This window comes from Nerophis lumbriciformis, linkage group LG29, assembly GCF_033978685.3.
Source record: "Nerophis lumbriciformis linkage group LG29, RoL_Nlum_v2.1, whole genome shotgun sequence".
Taxonomy (NCBI): domain Eukaryota; kingdom Metazoa; phylum Chordata; class Actinopteri; order Syngnathiformes; family Syngnathidae; genus Nerophis; species Nerophis lumbriciformis.
In genome coordinates, this window is record NC_084576.2 from 30,044,746 (window position 1) to 30,072,500 (window position 27,755).

The window sequence follows — 27,755 nt, forward strand, 5'->3', positions numbered from 1 at the left end:
CCAGTCCTTTTTATTTCAGCAAAAGTGACTAAAGTATTAGAGAAATTAAAAAAATATATATATATAAAAACATCTCAACAAAGTGTATTATACAATAAGCAGCAACAATATTATGTCTTTTTCTGGCTGGCTGAAATATTGTGTCAATTCTTTTATAACATGTTCTGGTCAAGTCCTCAATTACAGAATGATAAGCAGGCTCAATATTACATTTGATGAATTAATAGAGAAGGTTAAAACATTGTCATGCAGAAATATGAAGACCATTAACTTGTACAGCATGTAAAGTACAGAATATCAGAAGCATTTATTCAGTTAGAAATACCACAAATTACAGCTGGGGTAGCCCCCCGCTCCCTGAAAATGATATGTCTAAGGTACACTTACTAATGATGAAAAATGATACCTATCTGCGATTAATCGTGATTAATTTTGAGTTAACTATGAACAAAATGCCATTTAATTGCAATTAAATATTGTCTTTGTTTGACCACCCTAATAGATTTATATATATATATATATATATATATATATATTTTTTTTTTTTAAATTTATTTATTTATTTCTTTACCTCTCTGTCTATCTATACTTACATATATATATATATATATATATATGTATAGATATATATCTAGTGTATTTATATACATTTATGAATATACTAACAGCCCTATGTGATCTGTTTGTGGGTTTTTGTCCTGTACCGTTCTGGTAGGAGCGCATCATTGAGCGTCTGAAGGAGCAGCGAGACCGAGACGACCGAGAGAAAACGGAGGAGCTGGATTGTAACAAGAAGGAGCTGAAGGAGTTGAAGGAGAGACTCAGTTTGCTGCAGGGAGACCTGTCGGACAGAGAGGTGATCAACTAGCACTAAAGAGGAGGGAAATCATCCTGGTGCAATGAAAATAAAAGTTTTAATAATAAGTCATTTGTCTTTTTGTGTGCACAGACCTCTCTGCTGGACCTGAAAGAGCACGCCTCGTCCTTGGCCTCATCCGGTCTGAAGAAAGACTCCAAGCTAAAAAGCATGGAGATTGCTCTCGAGCAGAAGAGGGAGGAATGTCTCAAAGTGGAGAACCAACTTAAGAGGGTGAGATATGCGCGACTTGGAAAAAGACTTTCAGGATGATCCTGTGTCATGTAATTATAACGCAGCGGGCCAGCAGGCCAAACACAAACATTGCCACTTTTTTTTTTTTTTTTTTTCCAGGCTCAGAACGCAGCTCTGGAGGCTCAGGCCAACACCGAGCTGGCCGAGCGCATTAAGAGCCTGGAGCAGGAAGTGGCACGCCACAAAGAGGATTCTGGGAAAGCGCAAGCCGAGGTGGACCGCCTGCTGGAGATCCTGCGGGAAATGGAAAACGAGAAGAACGACAAAGACAGGAAGATCAGCGAGCTGGAGAGGTGGGTGGGAGCACTGTTGTTGTTACCCAGAACCAATTTCCTGTACTTTTGTGTGTGTTCATGTGGTAACAAATATTAATTTGTTGAACAATATTTTTACTTACTTATTCAATGTTTAACACTAAGCTGATAATGACAACTGTGCTGTCAAGTCCATCTTCTTTTCTAACACTCCCGAGTCTCATTTGCAAGTATGCACTTGTTTCAGTGTGTCCTAGGTTTGTTGCCGTAGTCAGGATGTCTATTAGCATTACGTTGCAAATATCTTTTGTTAAACTCTACAAAGTGTTATACTATTGTACTTGTCAGGTTCAAACACTGATGACATTTATTAAACAAGACAAGAAGCAAGGAATCAAACAGACATAATTAAATTTGGCTCAATTGAGGAGAGACGTCTGGACTGTACTCTTTGTACATCAATTATGCCAAGACCGATACGTCTTAGGGGGGTTGACTACAGTTTCAGGTATTCCAAGATAGGTCTCCACACATCACAAAATGTATGTAAGCTACCAAATATCTCATATCTCAGTTTTTCAATGTGAAGGTGTCAGGTTCAAACACTGATGACATCTATTAAACAAGACCAGAAGCAAGGAATCAAACAGACATAATTAAATTAGCATTACGTTGCAAATATCTTTTGTTAAACTCTGCAAAGTGTTATACTATTGTACTTGTCAGGTTCAAACACTGATGACATTTATTAAACAAGACAAGAAGCAAGGAATCAAACAGACATAATTAAATTTGGCTCAATTGAGGAGAGACGTCTGGACTGTACTCTTTGTACATCAATTATGCCAAGACCGATACGTCTTAGGGGGGTTGACTACAGTTTCAGGTATTCCAAGATAGGTCTCCACACATCACAAAATGTATGTAAGCTACCAAATATCTCATACCTCAGTTTTTCAATGTGAAGGTGTCAGGTTCAAACACTGATGACATCTATTAAACAAGACAAGAAGCAAGGAATCAAACAGACATAATTAAATTAGCATTACGTTGCAAATATCTTTTGTTAAACTCTACAAAGTGTTATACTATTGTACTTGTCAGGTTCAAACACTGATGACATTTATTAAACAAGACAAGAAGCAAGGAATCAAACAGACATAATTAAATTTGGCTCAATTGAGGAGAGACGTCTGGACTGTACTCTTTGTACATCAATTATGCCAAGACCGATACGTCTTAGGGGGGGTTGACTACAGTTTCAGGTATTCCAAGATAGGTCTCCACACATCACAAAATGTATGTTAGCTACCGAATATCTCATATCTCAGTTTTTCAATGTGAAGGTGTCAGGTTCAAACACTGATGACATCTATTAAACAAGACAAGAAGCAAGGAATCAAACAGACATAATTAAATTAGCATTACGTTGCAAATATCTTTTGTTAAACTCTACAAAGTGTTATACTATTGTACTTGTCAGGTTCAAACACTGATGCCATTTATTAAACAAGACAAGAAGCAAGGAATCAAACAGACATAATTAAATTTGGCTCAATTGAGGAGAGACGTCTGGACTGTACTCTTTGTACATCAATTATGCCAAGACCGATACGTCTTAGGGGGGGTTGACTACAGTTTCAGGTATTCCAAGATAGGTCTCCACACATCACAAAATGTATGTTAGCTACCAAATATCTCATATCTCAGTTTTTCAATGTGAAGGTATCAGGTTCAAACACTGATGGCATCTATTAAACAAGACAAGAAGCAAGGAATCAAACAGACATAATTAAATTAGCATTACGTTGCAAATATCTTTTGTTAAACTCTACAAAGTGTTATACTATTGTACTTGTCAGGTTCAAACACTGATGACATTTATTAAACAAGACAAGAAGCAAGGAATCAAACAGACATAATTAAATTTGGCTCAATTGAGGAGAGACGTCTGGACTGTACTCTTTGTACATCAATTATGCCAAGACCAATACGTCTTAGGGGGGTTGACTACAGTTTCAGGTATTCCAAGATAGGTCTCCACACATCACAAAATGTATGTTAGCTACCAAATATCTCATATCTCAGTTTTTCAATGTGAAGGTATCAGGTTCAAACACTGATGACATCTATTAAACAAGACAAGAAGCAAGGAATCAAACAGACATAATTAAATTTGGCTCAATTGAGGAGAGACGTCTGGACTGTACTCTTTGTACATCAATTATGCCAAGACCGATACGTCTTAGGGGGGTTGACTACAGTTTCAGGTATTCCAAGATAGGTCTCCACACATCACAAAATGTATGTAAGCTACCAAATATCTCATACCTCAGTTTTTCAATGTGAAGGTGTCAGGTTCAAACACTGATGACATCTATTAAACAAGACAAGAAGCAAGGAATCAAACAGACATAATTAAATTAGCATTACGTTGCAAATATCTTTTGTTAAACTCTACAAAGTGTTATACTATTGTACTTGTCAGGTTCAAACACTGATGACATTTATTAAACAAGACAAGAAGCAAGGAATCAAACAGACATAATTAAATTTGGCTCAATTGAGGAGAGACGTCTGGACTGTACTCTTTGTACATCAATTATGCCAAGACCGATACGTCTTAGGGGGGTTGACTACAGTTTCAGGTATTCCAAGATAGGTCTCCACACATCACAAAATGTATGTAAGCTACCGAATATCTCATACCTCAGTTTTTCAATGTGAAGGTGTCAGGTTCAAACACTGATGACATCTATTAAACAAGACAAGAAGCAAGGAATCAAACAGACATAATTAAATTAGCATTACGTTGCAAATATCTTTTGTTAAACTCTGCAAAGTGTTATACTATTGTACTTGTCAGGTTCAAACACTGGTGACATTTATTAAACAAGACAAGAAGCAAGGAATCAAACAGACATAATTAAATTTGGCTCAATTGAGGAGAGACGTCTGGACTGTACTCTTTGTACATCAATTATGCCAAGACCGATACGTCTTAGGGGGGGTTGACTACAGTTTCAGGTATTCCAAGATAGGTCTCCACACATCACAAAATGTATGTAAGCTACCAAATATCTCATACCTCAGTTTTTCAATGTGAAGGTGTCAGGTTCAAACACTGATGACATCTATTAAGCAAGGAATCAAACAGACATTATTAAATTTGGCTCAATTGAGGAGAGACATCTGGACTGCACTCTTTGCACAGTCTCACCACGCTCTTTGGACTTTCCCTGATTACATGGCAACAGCTGTTTCTAAGGGACAGGGGTCATAAACAGCCATCGTCTTTGATTACAAACAGTTCAAAGAAAAGGTCGTAAAACAGTTCAAAGAAACGGTGCCTGGAGGGGAGTCAGGTCCCGCTTCCTCTTCGCTTTGTAGATCTCAAGTCAAGGCAGAATCTTTCTGTGGATTACAATACATCAAAGAAACAGAACACCTTCATGTTGCTTCCCATCCTACACAGCCTTCTTCTTGGTAGGATCAAAGACAGCTTTTGTCTTCTCGCCGGGAACTCATGGCAACACAAAGTTTTGTGATAACTTAGATACAATTAATAATAATAATACCTGGGATTTATATAGCGCTTTTCTAAGTACCCAAAGTCGCTTTGCATGTAGAACCCATCATTCATTCACACCTGGTGGTGGTAAGCTACTTTCATAGCCACAGCTGCCCTGGGGTAGACTGACGGAAGCGTGGCTGCAGTCATCATTCAATTCACCGGTGTGAGTGGCACCGGGGGCAAAGGGTGAAGTGTCCCGCCCAAGGACACAACGGCAGCGATTTTTTTTTGGATGGTAAGACGCTGGGAGCGAACCTGCAACCTTCAGGTTTCTGGCACGGTTGATCTACCCTCTACGCCATGCCGCCCCTTATTATTCTGACAGTACTCATTACACATCAGCTTTTTGATTGTAACTTATTTTTTATCATCAGATTTAACAGGTGTTGAAATCGCCATGTAAAATTGCTAATGCTAGTCTGTAGCAAATTAGCATCAAACCAGCACATTTCGCCTGTTTTCCCGCCAAGTACTAAGTCGGCAACCGGAAATGACGTCACGTGCAACTAAGAAATCAAAACATGGTACCGTTTGATTTGAGGTGAATCGGTACACGGTAGTACGGACGGAATTAGTTCGCTATTGTGGAGGATGCATATATGTTTAAGAGTTCTTGCTTTTTACATAGCCATGTTTAGAGTATCTAGTACTTTTCCTTTGTATATTCTACCAGTTTCTTTATACATTTCAGATGCCTGGTTAGTGTCTTCACCCTTGGAATGTGAACTAAAAACCCCACTCTTTTTCCTTATCTGTGTTGCAAGGGGGCTTTCTTTGTGTGCAAAGGAGTTGGCTTTTCCGTTTGAATGTCAGATTAACTAGAGTAGCCGATATGAATGTATTGGTTGAGATGATCTCCTAAAGCTTTAGTAAAACTTGAAAATATTCCAATTCTGTCTTGATGGTCCTTCTTACTCAGCATATATGTCATAGAAAGAACTTGGGATTGACCAGTTACTTAGATTCCCGGGGAGGAAGAACTGGTTTGACGCAACACTATGTATGGAAGTAGCGGACTCGGTACACATACCGAATTGAGAGTTGAAAATGTGTAACATTTGTAGCTAGAAATCAGTGCAGTTTGCACCCTCTCTGCATGCAAATGACAACTGCTTGTAACATCTTTGCATTCTCTCTTCATGCTTTTTCAATGGGAATCTTTCACTCTGACAGTCTGGCCTCCAGGTTTGTACCTACTTTATCAGTCTTTTCTCACTTTTCTCTTCCTTTCTCCACATTTTCACAGTCAAGTCCTCATTTTTTTTACCCCCTTGCCCAAGGACATACAGTCGCGGTCAAAAGTTTGCATACACTTGTAAAGAACTGAATGTCATGGACTTTGGGAAGGCCATTCTAAAACCTTCATTCTAGCCTGATTTAGCCATTCCTTTACCACTTTTGAGGTGTGTTTGAGGTTATTGTCCTGTTGGAACACCCAACTGCGCCCAAGACCCAACCTCCGGGCTGATGATTTTAGCTTGTCCTGAAGAATTTGGAGGTAATCCTCCTTTTTCATTGTCCCATTTACTCTCTGTAAAGCACCAGTTCCATTGGCAGCAAAACAGGCCCATAGCATAATACTACCACCACCATGCTTGACGGTAGGGATGGTGTTCCTGGGATTAAAGGCCTTACCTTTTCTCCTCCAAACATATTGCTGGGTATTGTGGCCAAACAGCTCCATTTTTGTTTCATCTGACCACAGAACTTTCCTCTAGAATGTCTTATCTTTGTCCATTTGATGTCAGATGTAATGTCCAAAAATTCCCAGTTTTCTGGGACATTTTCCCCATTCAAAATGAATTGGCCATTTTTCAAACTTCCACCATTTCCACATTTTTCAACGGCTTCAAACCATTCCACCTTCAACATGTTACACCATCATGGAAAATTAAACTACCTTTTTTCCAAGTTCCAAAAAATTCCAGGATTTTCCAGAATTCCTGGTTTTCCGAAGCCCTATTTCCACCCTTTTTTCTGGCGACTACTCCTCCCACATTTTTCAACGCACTTCAACCTTTCTACCGTCAAAAGATTCCCCTCAATTAGGACAAACAACTAAGTTGTTCTTTGAACTGGAAAAATTCCCGGTTTTCCCTAAATTCCAGAAATTTCGTAATACCATCTCTCAATTCAACATGTTACTACTTCAACATTTCTCCACCGATTTGAATAATTCCAACACCAACCATTTCAACTCATTCAGACCATTTAAGTTTTTTTTTTTACCATTTTCCAAAAAAATCCCTCTTTTCCCGAAATTCCCAAATTTTGGGGAAATTCCCATTGAAATGAATGGGACATTCTTCAAAGTTCCACAACTCCCACATTTTGTATCCGATTCAAACTGTTCCAACTTCAAAATATTCAGCCTGTTTGGGAATTGTGTGCTTCAACAATTATTTAAAAAAGCTTTGGCTTTGCATAGTAGAGTTTTAACTTGCACTTACAGATGTAGCGACCAACTGTAGTTACTGACAGCGGTTTTCTGAAGTGTTCCTGAGCCCGTGTGGTGATATCCTTTACACACCGATGTCGCTTTTTGATGCAGTACCGCCTGAGGGATCCAAGGTCCGTAATATCATGGCTTACGTGCAGTGATTTCTCCAGATTCTCTCAACCCTTTGATGATATTACGGAGCGTAGATGGTGAAATCCCTAAATTCCTTTCAATAGCTGGTTGAGAAATTTTGTTCTTAAACAATTTGCTCAGGCATTTGTTGACAAAGTGGTGACCCTCGCCCCGTACTTGTTTGTGAATGACTGAGCATTTCATGGAAGCTGCTTTTATACCCAATCATGGCACCCACCTGTTCCCAATTAGCCCGTTCACCTGTGGGATGTTCCAAATAAGTTTTTGATGAGCATTACTCATTTTTTCAGTAAAATTATGACTTTTTTTCATGATTTTACCAAGTAAAATTATGATTAATGCAATATTGCCAACATTTTAACATTTTCTTGTAGAATTGTGACTTTTGTCGAGTAAAATTACGACTCTTTTCATAAAATTGCCAACATTTTAAGCTTTTCTTGTAAAATTGCGACTGTTGAGTAAAATTCCAACTTTTATCATAACATTGCAAAAATGTTCAGTTTTTCTTGTAAAATTTTGACTTGCGTTGAGTAAAATTACGACTTTTATTATAATACTGCCAAAATTATAAGTTTTTATTTGTGAAATTCAAACTAATTTTTCACAACAAGCTTTATTATATTTGCAAAGTATGGAAGCTTTATACCCAATCATGGCACCCACCTGTTCCCAATTAGCCCGTTCACCTGTTGGATGTTCCAAATAAGTCTTTGATGAGCATTACTAATTTTTTGAGTAAAATTATGACTTTTTTTCATGATTTTACCAAGTAAAATTACGATTAATACAATATTGCCAACATTTTAACATTTTCTTGTAGAATTGTGACTTTTGTCGAGTAAAATTACGACTCTTTTCATAAAATTGCCAACATTTTAAGCTTTTCTTGTAAAATTGCGACTGTTGAGTGAAATTCCAACTTTTATCATAACATTGCAAAAATGTTCAGTTTTTCTTGCAAAATTTTGACTTGCGTTGAGTAAAATTACGACTTTTATTATAATAATGCCAAAATTCTACGTTTTTATTTGTGAAATTCAAACTCATTTTTCACAACAAGCTTTATTATATTTGCAAAGTATGGAAGCTGCTTTTATACCCAATCATGGCACCCACCTGTTCCCAATTAGCCCGTTCACCTGTGGGATGTTCCAAATAAGTCTTTGATGAACATTACTAATTTTGTCAGTAAAATTATGACTTTTTTTTCATGATTTTACCAAGTAAAATTACGATTAATATAATATTGCCCACATTTTAACGTTTTCTTATAGAATTGTGACTTTTGTCGAGTAAAATTACGACTCTTTTCATAAAATTGCCAACATTTTAAGCTTTTCTTGTAAAATTGCGACTGTTATTGAGTAAAATTCCAACTTTTATCATAACATTGCAAAAATGTTCAATTTTTTTCTTGTAAAATTTTGACTTGCGTTGAGTAAAATTACAACTTTTATTATAAAAATGCCAAAATTATAAATTTTCACAACAAGCTTTATTATATTTGCAAAGTATGGAAGCTTTATACCCAATCATGGCACCCACCTGTTCCCAATTAGCCTGTTCACCTGTGAGATGTTCCAAATAAGTGTTTGACGAGCATTTCTCGACTTTCTCAGTCTTTTTTGCCACTTGTGCCAGCTTTTTTGAAACATGTTGCAGGCATCAAATTCCAAATGAGCTAATATTTGCAAAACATAACTAAGTTTTCCAGTTCCAACGTTAAGTATCTTGTCTTTGCAGTCTATTCAATTGAATATAAGTTGAAAAGGATTTGCAAATCTGTTTTTATTCACCATTTACACAACGTGACAACTTCACTGCTTTTGGACGATTGGTTCATCTGCTAAATAAACAATCTCTTCTCTTCCATACCTCTCTGGTGGGCCCTTCAGGCAGATGAAGGACCAGACGAAGAAGGTGTCGTCTCTGAAGCACAAGGAGCAGGTGGAGAAAAGCAAGAACGCTCGGCTGATGGACGAGGCCAAGAAGCGCGAGGACAACATGTCGGAGAGCTCGCTGCACGTGAAGGTAAGACGTCACACGCCTCCACCGGCGTGCCAAAAGGCATGTTTTTGATTCATTTGTCTGAACGGCTGTTTGGAAGGACTCTTTGCGTCAGAAGTCTGAGCGCATAGAGGAGCTGGAGGAGGCCCTCAGAGAGAGCGTGCAGATCACCGCTGAGCGGGAGATGGTGCTGGCTCAGGAGGAGGCGGCCAGGTGCCTGCAGGAGAAACAGGTACATGCTCAAAGCGCCGTCCCACCTTACGGGTGTCGTGGTCATCATCCTTTTTGCTTATTTATTTATTTTTTAACCTTCCTCTTCGCTGGCCGCCCCCCCCTCCTCTCTTCGTCATTGTTTCTTTCTTGTTCTTCCTCTTCTCTCTCACCGCCTGTCAGAAGTACTCACTCAATGCAATGCATGAGTCCAACCTCGCCCACTTAAAGTGGTCTAAGGTACGAGCCCTGTGTGTGTGTGTGTGTGTGTGTGTGTGTGTGTGTGTGTGTGTGCATGTGTGTTTTATTGTATTTCTACCCTTCTTGAGACATCAACAAGGAAAAGTAGCTTCCATATGAGGAGGTGTGAACAAGTTAGGACCGAAATCATGGTCCCAATACGGAAAAGCATTGCGTCTAATAGAGAGCTAAAGACTAGAGTCCGTGAACATTGCTCCAAAGTCAGGATTTTTTGTTGATTTAATGTGCATACAAAAGTAAACATTGACAGGTGCAAAAGCAGCAATATATGATAAAACAAGACGGCGGCTGAAGAAGGACTTCCCTGTTCGTCCCCGAAAAAAAAGCCGCCAGGTGAACAACTGATTTGACAATTTCCGGTGCTGACGTAAGACAACCCGCGTCCCATATGTGAATATAATAGAATAGGAAGTACTTTATTGATCCCTGGGGGAAATTCAGCACCACGGTTTGCTCACAATAGACAATAAACACTTAGGTATTTTTTACATGTGAATAATATAAATATAGTCTATTATACAGCATTATTCACAAGTGAATAATATAAATAAATACAGTCTATTATACAGCATTATTCACATGTGAATAATATAAATACAGTCTATTATACAGCATTATTCACATGTGAATAATATAGTCTATTATACAGTATTATTCACATGTGAATAATATAAATACAGTCTATTATACAGGATTATTCACATGTGAATAATCTAAATACGGTCTATTATACAGCATTATTCACATATGAATAATATAGTCTATTATACAGCATTATTCACATGTGAATAATATAAGTACAGTCTATTATACAGCATTATTCACATGTGAATAACATAAATACAGTCTATTATACAGCATTATTCACATGTGAATAATATAGTCTATTATACAGCTTTATTCACATGTGAATAATATAAATACAGTCTATTATACAGCATTATTCACATGTGAATAATATAAATACAGTCTATTATACAGCATTATTCACATGTGAATAATATAAATACAGTCGATTATACAGCATTATTCACATGTGAATAATATAAATACAGTCTATTATACAGCATTATTCACATGTGAATAATATAAATACAGTCTATTATACAGCATTATTCACATGTGAATAACATAAATACAGTCTATTATACAGCATTATTCACATGTGAATAATATAAATACAGTCTATTATACAGCATTATTCACATGTGAATAATATAAATAGTCTATTATACAGCATTATTCACATGTGAATAATATAAATACAGTCTATTATACAGCATTATTCACATGTGAATAACATAAATACAATCTATTATACAGCATTATTCACATGTGAATAACATAAATACAGTCTGTTATACAGCATTATTCACCTGTGAATAATATAAATACAGTCTATTATACAGCATTATTCACATGTGAATAGTATAAATACAGTCTATTATACAGCGTTATTCACATGTGAATAGTATAAATACAGTCCATTATACAGCGTTATTCACATGTGAATAATATAAATACAGTCTATTATACAGCATTCTTCACATGTGAATAATGTAAATACAGTCTTTTATACAGCATTCTTCACATGTGAATAATGTAAATACAGTCTATTTTACAGCATTATTGACATGTGAATAATATAAATACGGTCTATTATACATCATTATTCACATGTGAATAATATAAATACAGTCTATTATACAGTATTATTCACATGTGAATAATATAAATACAGTCTATTATACAGCATTATTCACATGTGAATAACATAAATACAGTCTATTATACAGCATTATTCACATGTGAATAATATAGTCTATTATACAGCTTTATTCACATGTGAATAATATAAATACAGTCTATTATACAGCATTATTCACATGTGAATAATATAAATACAGTCTATTATACAGCATTATTCACATGTGAATAATATAAATACAGTCGATTATACAGCATTATTCACATGTGAATAATATAAATACAGTCTATTATACAGCATTATTCACATGTGAATAATATAAATACAGTCTATTATACAGCATTATTCACATGTGAATAACATAAATACAGTCTATTATACAGCATTATTCACATGTGAATAATATAAATACAGTCTATTATACAGCATTATTCACATGTGAATAATATAAATAGTCTATTATACAGCATTATTCACATGTGAATAATATAAATACAGTCTATTATACAGCATTATTCACATGTGAATAACATAAATACAATCTATTATACAGCATTATTCACATGTGAATAACATAAATACAGTCTGTTATACAGCATTATTCACCTGTGAATAATATAAATACAGTCTATTATACAGCATTATTCACATGTGAATAGTATAAATACAGTCTATTATACAGCGTTATTCACATGTGAATAGTATAAATACAGTCCATTATACAGCGTTATTCACATGTGAATAATATAAATACAGTCTATTATACAGCATTCTTCACATGTGAATAATGTAAATACAGTCTTTTATACAGCATTCTTCACATGTGAATAATGTAAATACAGTCTATTTTACAGCATTATTGACATGTGAATAATATAAATACGGTCTATTATACATCATTATTCACATGTGAATAATATAAATACAGTCTATTATACAGCATTATTCACATGTGAATAATATAAATTCGGTCTATTATACAGCATTATTCACATATGAATAATATAGTCTATTATACAGCGTTATTCACATGTGAATAATATAAATACAGTCTATTATACAGCATTATTCACATGTGAATAACATAAATACAGTCTATTATACAGCATTATTCACATGTGAATAATATAAATACGGTCTATTATACAGCATTATTCACATGTGAATAATATAGTCTATTATACAGTATTATTCACATGTGAATAATATAAACACGGTCTATTATACAGCATTATTCACATGTGAATAATATTGTCTATTATACAGTATTATTCACATGTGAATAACATAAATACAGTCTATTATGCAGCATTATTCACATGTGAATAATATAAATACAGTCTATTATACAGCATTATTCACATGTGAATAACATAAATACAGTATTATACAGCATTATTCACATGTGAATAATATAAATACAGTCTATTATACAGCATTATTCACATGTGAATAATCTAAATAGTCTATTTTACAGCATTATTCACATGTGAATAATATAGTGTATTATACAGTATTATTCACATGTGAATAATATAAATACAGTCTATTATACAGCATTATTCACATGTGAATAATATAAATAGTCTATTATACAGCATTATTCACATGTGAATAATATAAATACAGTCTATTATACAGCATTATTCACATGTGAATAATATAAATACAGTCTATTATACAGCATTATTCACATGTGAATAATATAAATACAGTCTATTATACAGCATTATTCACATGTGAATAATATAAATACGGTCTATTATACAGCATTATTCACATGTGAATAATATAAATAGTCTATTATACAGCATTATTCACATGTGAATAACATAAATACAGTTTTATACAGCATTATTCACATGTGAATAATATAAATACAGTCTATTATACAGCATTATTCACATGTGAATAATATAAATACAGTCTATTATACAGCATTATTCACATGTGATTAACATAAATACAGTCTATTATACAGCATTATTCACATGTGAATAATATAAATACGGTCTATTATACAGCATTATTCACATGTGAATAATATAGTCTATTATACAGTATTATTCACATGTGAATAATATAAACACGGTCTATTATACAGCATTATTCACATGTAAATAACATAAATACAGTCTATTATACAGCATTATTCACATGTGAATAATATAAATACAGTCTATTATACAGCATTATTCACATGTTAATAATATAAATACAGTCTATTATACAGCATTATTCACATGTGAATAATATAAATAGTCTATTATACAGCATTATTCACATGTGAATAATATAAACACGGTCTATTATACAGCATTATTCACATGTGAATAATATAAATACAGTCTATTATACAGCATTATTCACATGTGAATAACATAAATACAGTCTATTATACAACATTATTCACATGTGCAGGTTGAAGCAGAGGAAGCGGGGCATGCTTCGTCATCTCTGTCGCTGCTTCTCCACGTGTCGAAGACACGACACGGTTCTCGAACGTTCAGGTTATGTGCGGCCTGAACATGTTTCAACATGTTTGTTGTACTGCTCCCCTTACACGAGAGCGAAGCCTGGCAATAATTGCATATTGCCGTTTCCTCGTCGTCATTTTTTTTGTAAAATGAAGCCATGCCTTGAGGCGTTTTTTCCCGGTCCGTTATTTTTGCTGTTTTCGAATGACTGAGCGACGTCATTTCCTGTGATGTCCCACAATGCATTTCCTGTGGGACGGGATTCGAATAAAGAACCAACTCTTTTTCTTTACTATAGTGGCCTCGATAGCGGGGAACCGGTTCTCAAAAAGGGATTCGAGTCCATGGAATCGGTTCTTTTCTTATCGAACAACCGGGAGAACCGGTTTCGAACATCATCATCCCTACACCCACATGTTCCCAAATAGCCCGTTCACCTGTGGGGTGTTCCAAATAAGTGTTTGACGAGCATTCCTCAACTTTCTCAGTCTTTTTTGCCACTCGTGCCAGCTCTTTTTTAAACATGTTGCAGGCATCAAATTCCAAATGAGCTATATAACGTTAAATATCTTGTCTTTGCAGTCTATTCAATTGAATATAAGTAGAAAAGGATTTGTTGTATTCTCTTTTTATTTACCATTTACACAACGTGACAACTGCACTGCTTTTGGGTTTGTTAGAACACTTCATGAAAATTGTGGAGATTTCCCCGTTTTATCGCTGAACTCTTTGTTAATGTGTGTGTTCCAAGATGGAGGAGTTGCTGGGCGCCATGGAGAAAGTCAAGCAGGAGCTGGAGTCCATGAGGGCCAAGCTGTCCTCCACCCAGCAGTCGCTGTGCGAGAAGGAGGCCCACCTCACCACCCTGCGAGCTGAGCGCAGGAAGCACCTGGAGGAAGTGCTGGAGATGAAGTGAGGACTCAATCGATGGAGTATTGATCCATTCCATTCCGACAACGGCGCGGCTCTCATTTATTGATGTCCCAACCACCAGGCAGGAGGCGCTGTTGGCTGCCATCAGTGAGAAGGACGCCAACATTGCCCTGCTGGAGCTCTCCTCCTCCAAGAAGAAGAAGACCCAGGATGAAGTGTCTCTGCTCAAGCGAGAGAAGGACCGACTGGTGCAGCAACTCAAGCAGCAGGTATGACACCACACGTGCTGCTCGTGCACCAGCTCGCCAGCAGGGGGCAGAAATGTATTTAAAGGCCTACTGAAATGGGGATAGCAGGTCCATTCTATGTGTCATACTTGATCATTTCGCGATATTGCCATATTTTTGCTGAAAGGATTTAGTAGAGAACATCGACGATAAAGTTCGCAACTTTTGGTCGCTGATAAAAAAAGCCTTGCCTGTACCGGAAGTAGCAGACGATATGCGCGTGACGTCACAGGTTGTGGAGCTCCTCACATCCGCACATTGTTTACAATCATGGCCACCAGCAGCGAGAGCGATTCGGACCGAGAAAGCGACGATTTCCCCATTAATTTGAGCGAGGATGAACGATTCGTGGATGAGGAAAGTGAGAGTGAAGGACTAGAGGGCAGTGGGAGCGATTCAGATAGGGAAGATGCTGTGAGAGGTGGGTGGGACCTGATATTCACATACCTGCCAACTACTCCGGTTTTCCCGTAATTCGTACGGTTTTCATCAACCTATTAGGGTTACGGTTGCAGTGATAAAAAATACGGTTTTTCATTAATTAAAAAAAAAAAAAAAAAAAAGGGTGAAAACTACGCGAATTGCACCTTGTGCAGACAAGATTTTTCGATCGGACACGGAGGAATTAGCGATGTAAAAGACCACGTTGGGACAAAAAAACACAAGTCTAATGCCGTTGCTAGCGATACAAGTGGAAAACTTTCAACGTTTTCCGTCGCCCAAACAGATTCTTTGGATGTGATAAATGCCGAAGTTTTATTTACGGAGGCAATAATTGAGCATGGATTTCCAATCGCACTGGCTGATCACATGGGACAGTTAAATGTTTGTAATGCAACCTTTAAAAATCATTACGCGGTGATCGCGGTCCCAAAAATAAACTTTTCTTGCATGATAATGTCCAGAAAAATTCGCTTTATATTACTATAGAGTCCTTTTAACGAATGAGTTTGATGGTTTATCACAAACCTTAAATGAAAGAAGTCCTTTGTTCTCCTGCACCATGCATATGCGCTTTGGCCTTGCTTCGTGTTTGGTGCGCAATCCTGTCGGCTGTATATCACAGCACGACATACTGTTAAAAGTGTTTATACTATTTATGCTTTCAAGTCCAAGTTGAAGAAATCTTGTTAAATGTTGACAGCATAACTACCAAAATACAGAAGTATGTCCTTAATATTTTTGCAGTGCTATTTCTGTTGAAAAGTTAAAATGATTACATTAGAGATGTGATGTGCCACTTTTCAAGTGTCTGATGGCTTAAATTAATTTTCATAAATTTTTCATATTTTGAATTCTTTTGAAAGGCTTACAAAAAAACTACATTCGAATTGTAATTCCATGGTATTGACAGGACTATTCATTTGAATGAAGTTAGCTTACCATGTTTACAGTATGATAATTGTGATAGAAATGTGAATTTTAGGCACAGAATTTTTTACAATTGAACAAGGCAGTATATTATACAAGCTTGGACAGAAAGTTAATAATGACACCAATTTTTTTTTTTTATGGAATTGTTTAGTACTGTTTTACCATTTGTTTACTGTAAAAAGTGTTTATACTGTTTATACTTTCAATTAACAAATTGAAGTCTTGTGAAAGGTTGACAGGATAACTGGCATTAACTGTCAAAATAATTTCAAACTATTGAAGTTAGCTTACAGAATAAACATGTCAACCATATGATTTTTGCTGTAATATTTTTGTTTTGAAAAGTCACTGTGACTGATAGAAAAGTGATGGTTTTAGCAACATTTTAACCTGTCTGAATGCTATTAATCATTTTGCGTTGGGGGGCGAAGGAACCCCCCACCAGGACTTTGTCCTGGACCTACCGGGGCCTGCGGCCCTTGGACCCTGGCTACTAGGTTTTTCTGATTTCAAAAGTTGGCAGGTATGCAGTGGGAGCGATTCAGATAGGGAAGATGCTGTGTGGGACCTGATATTCAGCTGGGAATGACTAAAACAGTAAATAAACACAAGACATATATATACTCTATTAGCCACAACACAACCAGGCTTATATTTAATATGCCACAAATTAATCCCGCATAACAAACACCTCCCCCCTCCCGTCCATATAACCCGCCAATACAACTCAAACACCTGCACAACCAGGGCCGGCCCGTGGCATAGGCCGTATAGGCAAATGCTAAGGGCGCCGTCCATCAGGGGGCGCCACGCCAGTGCCACAAATGTTGGGAGAAAAAAAAAGAAAAAAAGTTGGTACTATTATTTCTAAATACAAAAAATAATCCCACGTTAATTAAAATGCAAAGTAAAGCCTATATAATAGAAATATTATTTGTTACAACATTACCCCCCCCGCACGGTGAGCCCCCTCCCTTCCCGTATCATGACTCTTTTTGGACGTCACCACATCAAAAAATCAACACAAGATGTCAAAACGGCCAAAACTGTCAGGTGCCCAGGGAAGAAAAAAGAGAAAAGAAGAGGAGGAGAAACGATAAAATACAGAGTAGCAGGTAGGTAACGTTAGCCTACATGAAATTATTTGTCTGTTACAGAATGTGATAGTAACCTGGCTTTTTAGCATTAAGCTAATGTTACATGATTCGGCAATTGCTAATCAATAAATAGCTAGTTCTGTTTTAACGTCGGGTTAATTGTGGAGGGGGCTAAATTGTTATGGAAAATAATAATGTAACGTTAGGTAATTACAGTACTCCCACCTTACATTCCTCAGGGACATTTGTATTAGATCTTTTAAGCAGGTGTTTTTTGTTTACATTGTTATTGCCTTCTGGTTAGCTCATGTTTGCCCTGCAGGTAATAGTCACTTTTCCACCCCTTTATATATCAGGTATAGTTGTAAGCCTAGTTGTTAAAGTGCACATCATTAATGTTAATTAAGCAATATGTATGTAAAAAATATTGTATTTCATATATTCATTTTTTATTTTTTGCATTAATTTATTTATTCATATTTTTTTTTAATCTTGTTAACTATTCTGATTGTTAATTTGCTTTCTTTAAGTAAAAAAAAAGGTCAAAGACAAAGCTATTCGGTTTCTTGTGAGTATATACACTTCACTGCCGATGTGGGGGGGCGCCACCTAAAATCTTGCCTAGGGCGCCAGATTGGTTGCACAACACACTCAATCCCACAGCCCAAAGCACCGTTCACCTCCCCAAAGTTCATACAGCACATATATTTCCCCAAAGTTACGTACGTGACATGCACATAGCGGCACGCACGTACGGGCAAGCGATCAAATGTTTGGAAGCGTACTCACAGTACCGCGTCTGCGCATTCCAACTCAAAGTCCTCCTGGTAAGAGTCTCTGTTGTCCCAGTTCTCCACAGGCCAATGGTAAAGCTTGACTGTCATCTTCCGGGAATGTAAACAATGAAACACCGGCTGTGTTTGTGTTGCTGCAGTCGGCCGCAATACACCGCTTCCCACCTACAGCTTTCTTCTTTGCTGTCTCCATTGTTCATTGAACAAATTGCAAAAGATTCACCAACACAGATGTCCAGAATACTGTGGAATTTTGCGATGAAAACAGACGACTTAATAGCTGGCCACCATGCCGTCCCAAAATGTCCTCTACAATCCGTGACGTCACGCGTTGACGTCATCATACCGAGACGTTTTCAGCAGGATATTTCACGCAAAATTTAAAATTGCACTTTAGTAAGCTAACCCGGCCGTCAAACAGTGTTGGCGTTAACGCACTTTTTGTGTCTTTTTAACGCATTGAAATCAGAAAGGACGCAGATTTTTTTATTTTTTTATTTTTTTTTGCCATTTGCGGCCCACAGCTAATGTTTTAAAGGCCCACGGCACATTCTGAAAATACTATTAAAATAAACAAAAACATAACAAAAGTGAAATAAAAAAGCTTAAAGGTGAAATGTAATTTAGAAAAAGTTGGAATGTTGACTAATAAAACAAAGCTGGGTTTTTTCCTTTCAAACTGTCATTGCTCAAAACATAAATGTGATTCAAAATCAATGTTATTATGAATTATTGACCTATCCAAGGTTCCCATTACGTCACATCAAATATTCCACTAAGAAAAATATTTTTGGTGGAAGATTTTGCATATTTTGTGTGTTTGCCATAAAAAAAACATAGTTTTGTTTGACAAAAAAGGGCGGAAAAACAACATAAAAAAACCTAAAACATTTTGAAATGAGGAATGGATGTGAAGTTGATGTAGACTCCAGAGATTTAAATATAAAATGTATGTATGCCCTGGCACACCATTATCATCATTTCATGACCCAAGCAAAACACTTTTATACTGAAATAAATACACCTACAACTTATTCAATAAAAACATAGAAAAAACTAGCAGCTATCTCAGCTGCATTACACCTTTATCTTTACTTTTCACACCAAAATGCGTCCGTTCTCCCTTTTATGTCTATACACTGTGTCTGCTTGTAAGTACTCTGTGTGTGTGTGCGCTGCCCAACATGCTCCTCTGCTGGTAAAACCAGCAATGTCACGACAGGGGGAGGAAAATTAGGGGACTTTTTCCAGGCTGGTATAGTACGGAATATGATTAATTAGTATTGCGGTACTATACTAATATATACCGTATTTTTCGGAGTATAAGTCGCACCGGAGTATAAGTCGCACCTGCCGAAAATGCATAATAAAGAAGGAAAAAAACATATAAGTCGCACTGGGACCCGACTTTTTCCAGGCTGGTATAGTACGGAATATGATTCATTAGTATTGCGGTACTATACTAATATATACCGTACAACCCTAGTATATACCGTATTTTTCGGAGTATAAGTCGCACCTGCCGAAAATGCATAATAAAGAAGGAAAAAAACATATAAGTCGCACTGGGGCCCGACTTTTTCCAGGCTGGTATAGTACGGAATATGATTCATTAGTATTGCGGTACTATACTAATATATACCGTACAACCCTAGTATATACCGTATTTTTCGGAGTATAAGTCGCACCTGCCGAAAATGCATAATAAAGAAGGAAAAAAACATATAAGTCGCACTGGGGCCCGACTTTTTCCAGGCTGGTATAGTACGTAATATGATTCATTAGTATTGCGGTACTATACAAATATATACCGTACAACCCTAGTATATACCGTATTTTTCGGAGTATAAGTCGCATAAAGAAGGAAAAAAACATATAAGTCGCACTGGGGCCCGACTTTTTCCAGGCTGGTATAGTACGGAATATGATTCATTAGTATTGCGGTACTATACTAATATATACCGTACAACCCTAGTATATACCGTATTTTTCGGAGTATAAGTCGCACCTGCCGAAAATGCATAATAAAGAAAGAAAAAAACATATAAGTCGCACTGGGGCCCGACTTTTTCCAGGCTGGTATAGTACGGAATATGATTGATTAGTATTGCGGTACTATACTAATATATACCGTACAACCCTAGTATATACCGTATTTTTCGGAGTATAAGTCGCACCTGCCGAAAATGCATAATAAAGAAGGAAAAAAACATATAAGTCGCACTGGGGCCCGACTTTTTCCAGGCTGGTATAGTACGGAATATGATTCATTAGTATTGCGGTACTATACTAATATATACCGTACAACCCTAGTATATACCGTATTTTTCGGAGTATAAGTCGCACCTGCCGAAAATACATAATAAAGAAGGAAAAAAACATATATGTCGCACTGGGGCCCGACTTTTTCCAGGCTGGTATAGTACGGAATATGATTCATTAGTATTGCGGTACTATACTAATATATGCCGTACAACCCTAGTATATACCGTATTTTTCGGAGTATAAGTCACACCTGCCCAAAATGCATAATAAAGAAGGAAAAAAACATATAAGTCGCACTGGGGCCCGACTTTTTCCAGGCTGGTATAGTACGGAACATGATTCATTAGTATTGCGGTACTATACTAATATATACCGTACAACCCTAGTATATACCGTATTTTTCGGAGTATAAGTCGTACCTGCCGAAAATGCATAATAAAGAAAGAAAAAAACATATAAGTCGCACTGGAGCCTGACTTTTTCCAGGCTGGTATAGTACGGAATATGATTCATTAGTATTGCGGTACTATACTAAAATATACCGTACAACCCTAGTATATACCGTATTTTTCGGAGTATAAGTCGCACCTGCCGAAAATGCATAATAAAGAAGGAAAAAAACATATAAGTCGCACTGGGGCCCGACTTTTTCCAGGCTGGTATAGTACGGAATATGATTCATTAGTATTGCGGTACTATACTAATATATGCCGTACAACCCTAGTATATACCGTATTTTTCGGAGTATAAGTCGCACCGGAGTATAAGTCGCACCTGCCGAAAATGCATAATAAAGAAGGAAAAAAACATATAAGTCGCACTGGGGCCCGACTTTTTCCAGGCTGGTATCGTACGGAATATGATTCATTAGTATTGCGGTACTATACTAATATATACCGTACAACCCTAGTATATACCGTATTTTTCGGAGTATAAGTCGCACCTGCCGAAAATGCATAATAAAGAAAGAAAAAAACATAAGTCGCACTGGGGCCCGACTTTTTCCAGGCTGGTATAGTACGAAATATGATTCATTAGTATTGTGGTACTATACTAATATATACCGTACAACCCTAGTATATACCGTATTTTTCGGAGTATAAGTCGCACCTGCCGAAAATGCATAATAAAGAAGGAAAAAAACATAAGTCGCACTGGGGCCCGACTTTTTCCAGGCTGGTATAGTACGGAATATGATTAATTGGTATTGCGGTACTATACTAATATATACCGTACAACCCTAGTATATACCGTATTTTTCGGAGTATAAGTCGCACCTGCCGAAAATGCATAATAAAGAAGGAAAAAAACATATAAGTCGCACTGGGGCCCGACTTTTTCCAGGCTGGTATAGTACGGAATATGATTCATTAGTATTGCGGTACTATACTAATATATACCGTACAACCCTAGTATATACCGTATTTTTCGGAGTATAAGTCGCACCTGCCGAAAATGCATAATAAAGAAGGAAAAAAAACATAAGTTGCACTGGGGCCCGACTTTTTCCAGGCTGGTATAGTACGAAATATGATTCATTAGTATTGCGGTACTATACTAATATATACCGTACAACCCTAGTATATACCGTATTTTTCGGAGTATAAGTCGCACCTGCCCAAAATGCATAATAAAGAAGGAAAAAAACATATAAGTCGCACTGGGGCCCGACTTTTTCCAGGCTGGTATAGTACGGAATATGATTCATTAGTATTGCGGTACTATACTAATATATACCGTACAACCCTAGTATATACCGTATTTTTCGGAGTATAAGTCGCACCTGCCGAAAATGCATAATAAAGAAGGAAAAAAACATAAGTCGCACTGGGGCCCGGCTTTTTCCAGGCTGGTATAGTACGGAATATGATTCATTAGTATTGCGGTACTATACTAATATAAACCGTACAACCCTAGTATATACCGTATTTTTCGGAGTATAAGTTGCACCTGCCGAAAATACATAATAAAGAAGGAAAAAAACATAAGTCGCACTGGGGCCCGACTTTTTCCAGGCTGGTATAGTACGGAATATGATTCATTAGTATTGCGGTACTATACTAATATATACCGTACAACCCTAGTATATACCGTATTTTTCGGAGTATAAGTCGCACCTGCCGAAAATGCATAATAAAGAAAGAAAAAAACATAAGTCGCACTGGGGCCCGACTTTTTCCAGGCTGGTATAGTACGGAATATGATTCATTAGTATTGCGGTACTATACTAATATATACCGTACAACCCTAGTATATACCGTATTTTTCGGAGTATAAGTCGCACCTGCTGAAAATACATAATAAAGAAGGAAAAAAACATAAGTCGCACTGGGGCCCGACTTTTTCCAGGCTGGTATAGTACGGAATATGATTTATTAGTATTGCGGTACTATACTAATATATACCGTACAACCCTAGTATATACTGTATTTTTCGGAGTATAAGTCGCACCTGCCGAAAATGCATAATAAAGAAGGAAAAAAACATATAAGTCGCACTGGGGCCCGACTTTTTCCAGGCTGGTATAGTACGGAATATGATTCATTAGTATTGCGGTACTATACTAATATATACTGTACAACCCTAGTATATACCGTATTTTTCGGAGTATAAGTCGCACCTGCCGAAAATACATAATAAAGAAGGAAAAAAACATAAGTCGCACTGGGGCCCGACTTTTTCCAGGCTGGTATAGTACGGAATATGATTCATTAGTATTGCGGTACTATACTAATATATACCGTACAACCCTAGTATATACCGTATTTTTCGGACTATAAGTCGCACCTGCCGAAAATGCATAATAAAGAAAGAAAAAAACATAAGTCGCACTGGGGCCCGACTTTTTCCAGGCTGGTATAGTACGGAATATGATTCATTAGTATTGCGGTACTATACTAATATATACCGTACAACCCTAGTATATACCGTATTTTTCGGAGTATAAGTCGCACCTGCCGAAAATACATAATAAAGAAGGAAAAAAACATAAGTCGCACTGGGGCCCGACTTTTTCCAGGCTGGTATAGTACGGAATATGATTCATTAGTATTGCGGTACTATACTAATATATACCGTACAACCCTAGTATATACCGTATTTTTCGGAGTATAAGTCGCACCTGCCGAAAATGCATAATAAAGAAGGAAAAAAACATATAAGTCGCACTGGGGCCCGACTTTTTCCAGGCTGGTATAGTACGGAATATGATTCATTAGTATTGCGGTACTATACAAATATATACCGTACAACCCTAGTATATACCGTATTTTTCGGAGTATAAGTCGCATAAAGAAGGAAAAAAACATATAAGTCGCACTGGGGCCCGACTTTTTCCAGGCTGGTATAGTACGGAATATGATTCATTAGTATTGCGGTACTATACTAATATATACCGTACAACCCTAGTATATACCGTATTTTTCGGAGTATAAGTCGCACCTGCCGAAAATGCATAATAAAGAAGGAAAAAAACATAAGTCGCACTGGGGCCCGACTTTTTCCAGGCTGGTATAGTACGGAATATGATTCATTAGTATTGCGGTACTATACTAATATATACCGTACAACCCTAGTATATACCGTATTTTTCGGAGTATAAGTCGCACCTGCCGAAAATGCATAATAAAGAAAGAAAAAAACATATAAGTCGCACTGGGGCCCGACTTTTTCCAGGCTGGTATAGTACGGAATATGATTCATTAGTATTGCGGTACTATACTAATATATACCGTACAACCCTAGTATATACCGTATTTTTCGGAGTATAAGCCGCACCTGCCGAAAATGCATAATAAAGAAGGAAAAAAACATATAAGTCGCACTGGGGCCCGACTTTTTCCAGGCTGGTATAGTACGGAATATGATTCATTAGTATTGCGGTACTATACAAATATATACCGTACAACCCTAGTATATACCGTATTTTTCGGAGTATAAGTCGCATAAAGAAGGAAAAAAACATATAAGTCGCACTGGGGCCCGACTTTTTCCAGGCTGGTATAGTACGGAATATGATTCATTAGTATTGCGGTACTATACTAATATATACCGTACAACCCTAGTATATACCGTATTTTTCGGAGTATAAGTCGCACCTGCCGAAAATGCATAATAAAGAAAGAAAAAAACATATAAGTCGCACTGGGGCCCGACTTTTTCCAGGCTGGTATAGTACGGAATATGATTCATTAGTATTGCGGTACTATACTAATATATACCGTACAACCCTAGTATATACCGTATTTTTCGGAGTATAAGTCGCACCTGCCGAAAATGCATAATAAAGAAAGAAAAAAACATATAAGTCGCACTGGGGCCCGACTTTTTCCAGGCTGGTATAGTACGGAATATGATTCATTAGTATTGCGGTACTATACTAATATATACCGTACAACCCTAGTATATACCGTATTTTTCGGAGTATAAGTCGCACCTGCCGAAAATGCATAATAAAGAAGGAAAAAAACATATAAGTCGCACTGGGGCCCGACTTTTTCCAGGCTGGTATAGTACGGAATATGATTCATTAGTATTGCGGTACTATACTAATATATACCGTACAACCCTAGTATATACCGTATTTTTCGGAGTATAAGTCGCACCTGCCGAAAATACATAATAAAGAAGGAAAAAAACATATAAGTCGCACTGGGGCCCGACTTTTTCCAGGCTGGTATAGTACAAAATATGATTCATTAGTATTGCGGTACTATACTAATATATACCGTACAACCCTAGTATATACCGTATTTTCCGGAGTATAAGTCGCACCTGCCGAAAATGCATAATAAAGAAGGAAAAAAACATATAAGTCGCACTGGGGCCCGACTTTTTCCAGGCTGGTATAGTACGAAATATGATTCATTAGTATTGCGGTACTATACTAATATATACCGTACAACCCTAGTATATACCGTATTTTTCGGAGTATAAGTCGCACCTGCCGAAAATACATAATAAAGAAGGAAAAAAACATAAGTCGCACTGGGGCCCGACTTTTTCCAGGCTGGTATAGTACGGAATATGATTCATTAGTATTGCGGTACTATACTAATATATACCGTACAACCCTAGTATATACCGTATTTTTCTAAGTATAAGTCGCACCTGCCGAAAATGCATAATAAAGAAGGAAAAAAACATATAAGTCGCACTGGGGCCCGACTTTTTCCAGGCTGGTATAGTACGGAATATGATTCATTAGTATTGCGGTACTATACTAATATATACCGTACAACCCTAGTATATACCGTATTTTTCGGAGTATAAGTCGCACCTGCCGAAAATGCATAATAAAGAAGGAAAAAAAACATATAAGTCGCACTGGGGCCCGACTTTTTCCAGGCTGGTATAGTACGAAATATGATTCATTAGTATTGCGGTACTATACTAATATATACCATATTTTTCGGAGTATAAGTCGCACCTGCCGAAAATGCATAATAAAGAAGGAAAAAAAACATATAAGTCGCACTGGGGCCCGACTTTTTCCAGGCTGGTATAGTACGAAATATGATTCATTAGTATTGCGGTACTATACTAATATATACCATATTTTTCGGAGTATAAGTCGCACCTGCCGAAAATGCATAATAAAGAAGGAAAAAAACATAAGTCGCACTGGGGCCCGACTTTTTCCAGGCTGGTATAGTACGGAATATGATTCATTAGTATTGCGGTACTATACTAATATATACCGTACAACCCTAGTATATACCGTATTTTTCGGAGTATAAGTCGCACCTGCCGAAAATGCATAATAAAGAAGGAAAAAAACATATAAGTCGCACTGGGGCCCGACTTTTTCCAGGCTGGTATAGTACGAAATATGATTCATTAGTATTGCGGTACTATACTAATATATACCGTACAACCCTAGTATATACCGTATTTTTCGGAGTATAAGTCGCACCTGCCGAAAATGCATAATAAAGAAGGAAAAAAACATATAAGTCGCACTGGGGCCCGACTTTTTCCAGGCTGGTATAGTACGGAATATGATTCATTAGTATTGCGGTACTATACTAATATATACCGTACAACCCTAGTATATACCGTATTTTTCGGAGTATAAGTCGCACCTGCCGAAAATGCATAATAAAGAAGGAAAAAACATAAGTCGCACTGGGGCCCGACTTTTTCCAGGCTGGTATAGTACGGAATATGATTCATTAGTATTGCGGTACTATACTAATATATACCGTACAACCCTAGTATATACCGTATTTTTCGGAGTATAAGTCGCACCTGCCGAAAATGCATAATAAAGAAGGAAAAAAAACATATAAGTCGCACTGGGGCCCGACTTTTTCCAGGCTGGTATAGTACGGAATATGATTCATTAGTATTGCGGTACTATACTAATATATACCGTACAACCCTAGTATATACCGTATTTTTCGGAGTATAAGTCGCACCTGCCGAAAATGCATAATAAAGAAGGAAAAAAACATATAAGTCGCACTGGGGCCTGACTTTTTCCAGACTGGTATAGTACGGAATATGATTCATTAGTATTGCGGTACTATACTAATATATACCGTACAACCCTAGTATATACCGTATTTTTCGGAGTATAAGTCGCACCTGCCGAAAATGCATAATAAAGAAGGAAAAAAACATAAGTCGCACTGGGGCCCGACTTTTTCCAGGCTGGTATAGTACGGAATATGATTCATTAGTATTGCGGTACTATACTAATATATACCGTACAACCCTAGTATATACCGTATTTTTCGGAGTATAAGTCGCACCTGCCGAAAATGCATAATAAAGAAGGAAAAAAACATATAAGTCGCACTGGGGCCCGACTTTTTCCAGGCTGGTATAGTACGGAATATGATTCATTAGTATTGCGGTACTATA

At 36.9% G+C, this 27,755-nt stretch overlaps 1 protein-coding gene across 6 annotated transcripts in view; it reads left to right on the forward strand.

Moving 5' to 3' along the window:
* The window catches only part of LOC133571970 (ELKS/Rab6-interacting/CAST family member 1-like), a 69,121-nt gene that overhangs the window by 37,483 nt on the left and 3,883 nt on the right, over positions 1 to 27,755 (forward strand). For 3 of the 6 annotated variants that reach the window (XR_009810473.2, XR_009810474.1, XM_061924535.1), the window contains exons 11-18: positions 716 to 856; positions 950 to 1,090; positions 1,211 to 1,404; positions 6,113 to 6,124; positions 9,431 to 9,566; positions 9,643 to 9,774; positions 14,950 to 15,110; positions 15,193 to 15,340. Coding sequence is in view for 3 of the 6 variants with exons in the window: in XM_061924535.1 (XP_061780519.1) it covers positions 716 to 856; positions 950 to 1,090; positions 1,211 to 1,404; positions 6,113 to 6,124; positions 9,431 to 9,566; positions 9,643 to 9,774; positions 14,950 to 15,110; positions 15,193 to 15,340 (1,065 nt within the window). In the remaining 3 variants the exon portion in view is untranslated. Of the gene's footprint in view, positions 1 to 715; positions 857 to 949; positions 1,091 to 1,210; positions 1,405 to 6,112; positions 6,125 to 9,430; positions 9,567 to 9,642; positions 9,775 to 9,935; positions 9,993 to 14,949; positions 15,111 to 15,192; positions 15,341 to 27,755 lie in introns of all 6 variants that reach the window. The other 3 variants (XR_009810475.2, XM_061924536.1, XM_061924537.1) reach the window with 2 other exon arrangements.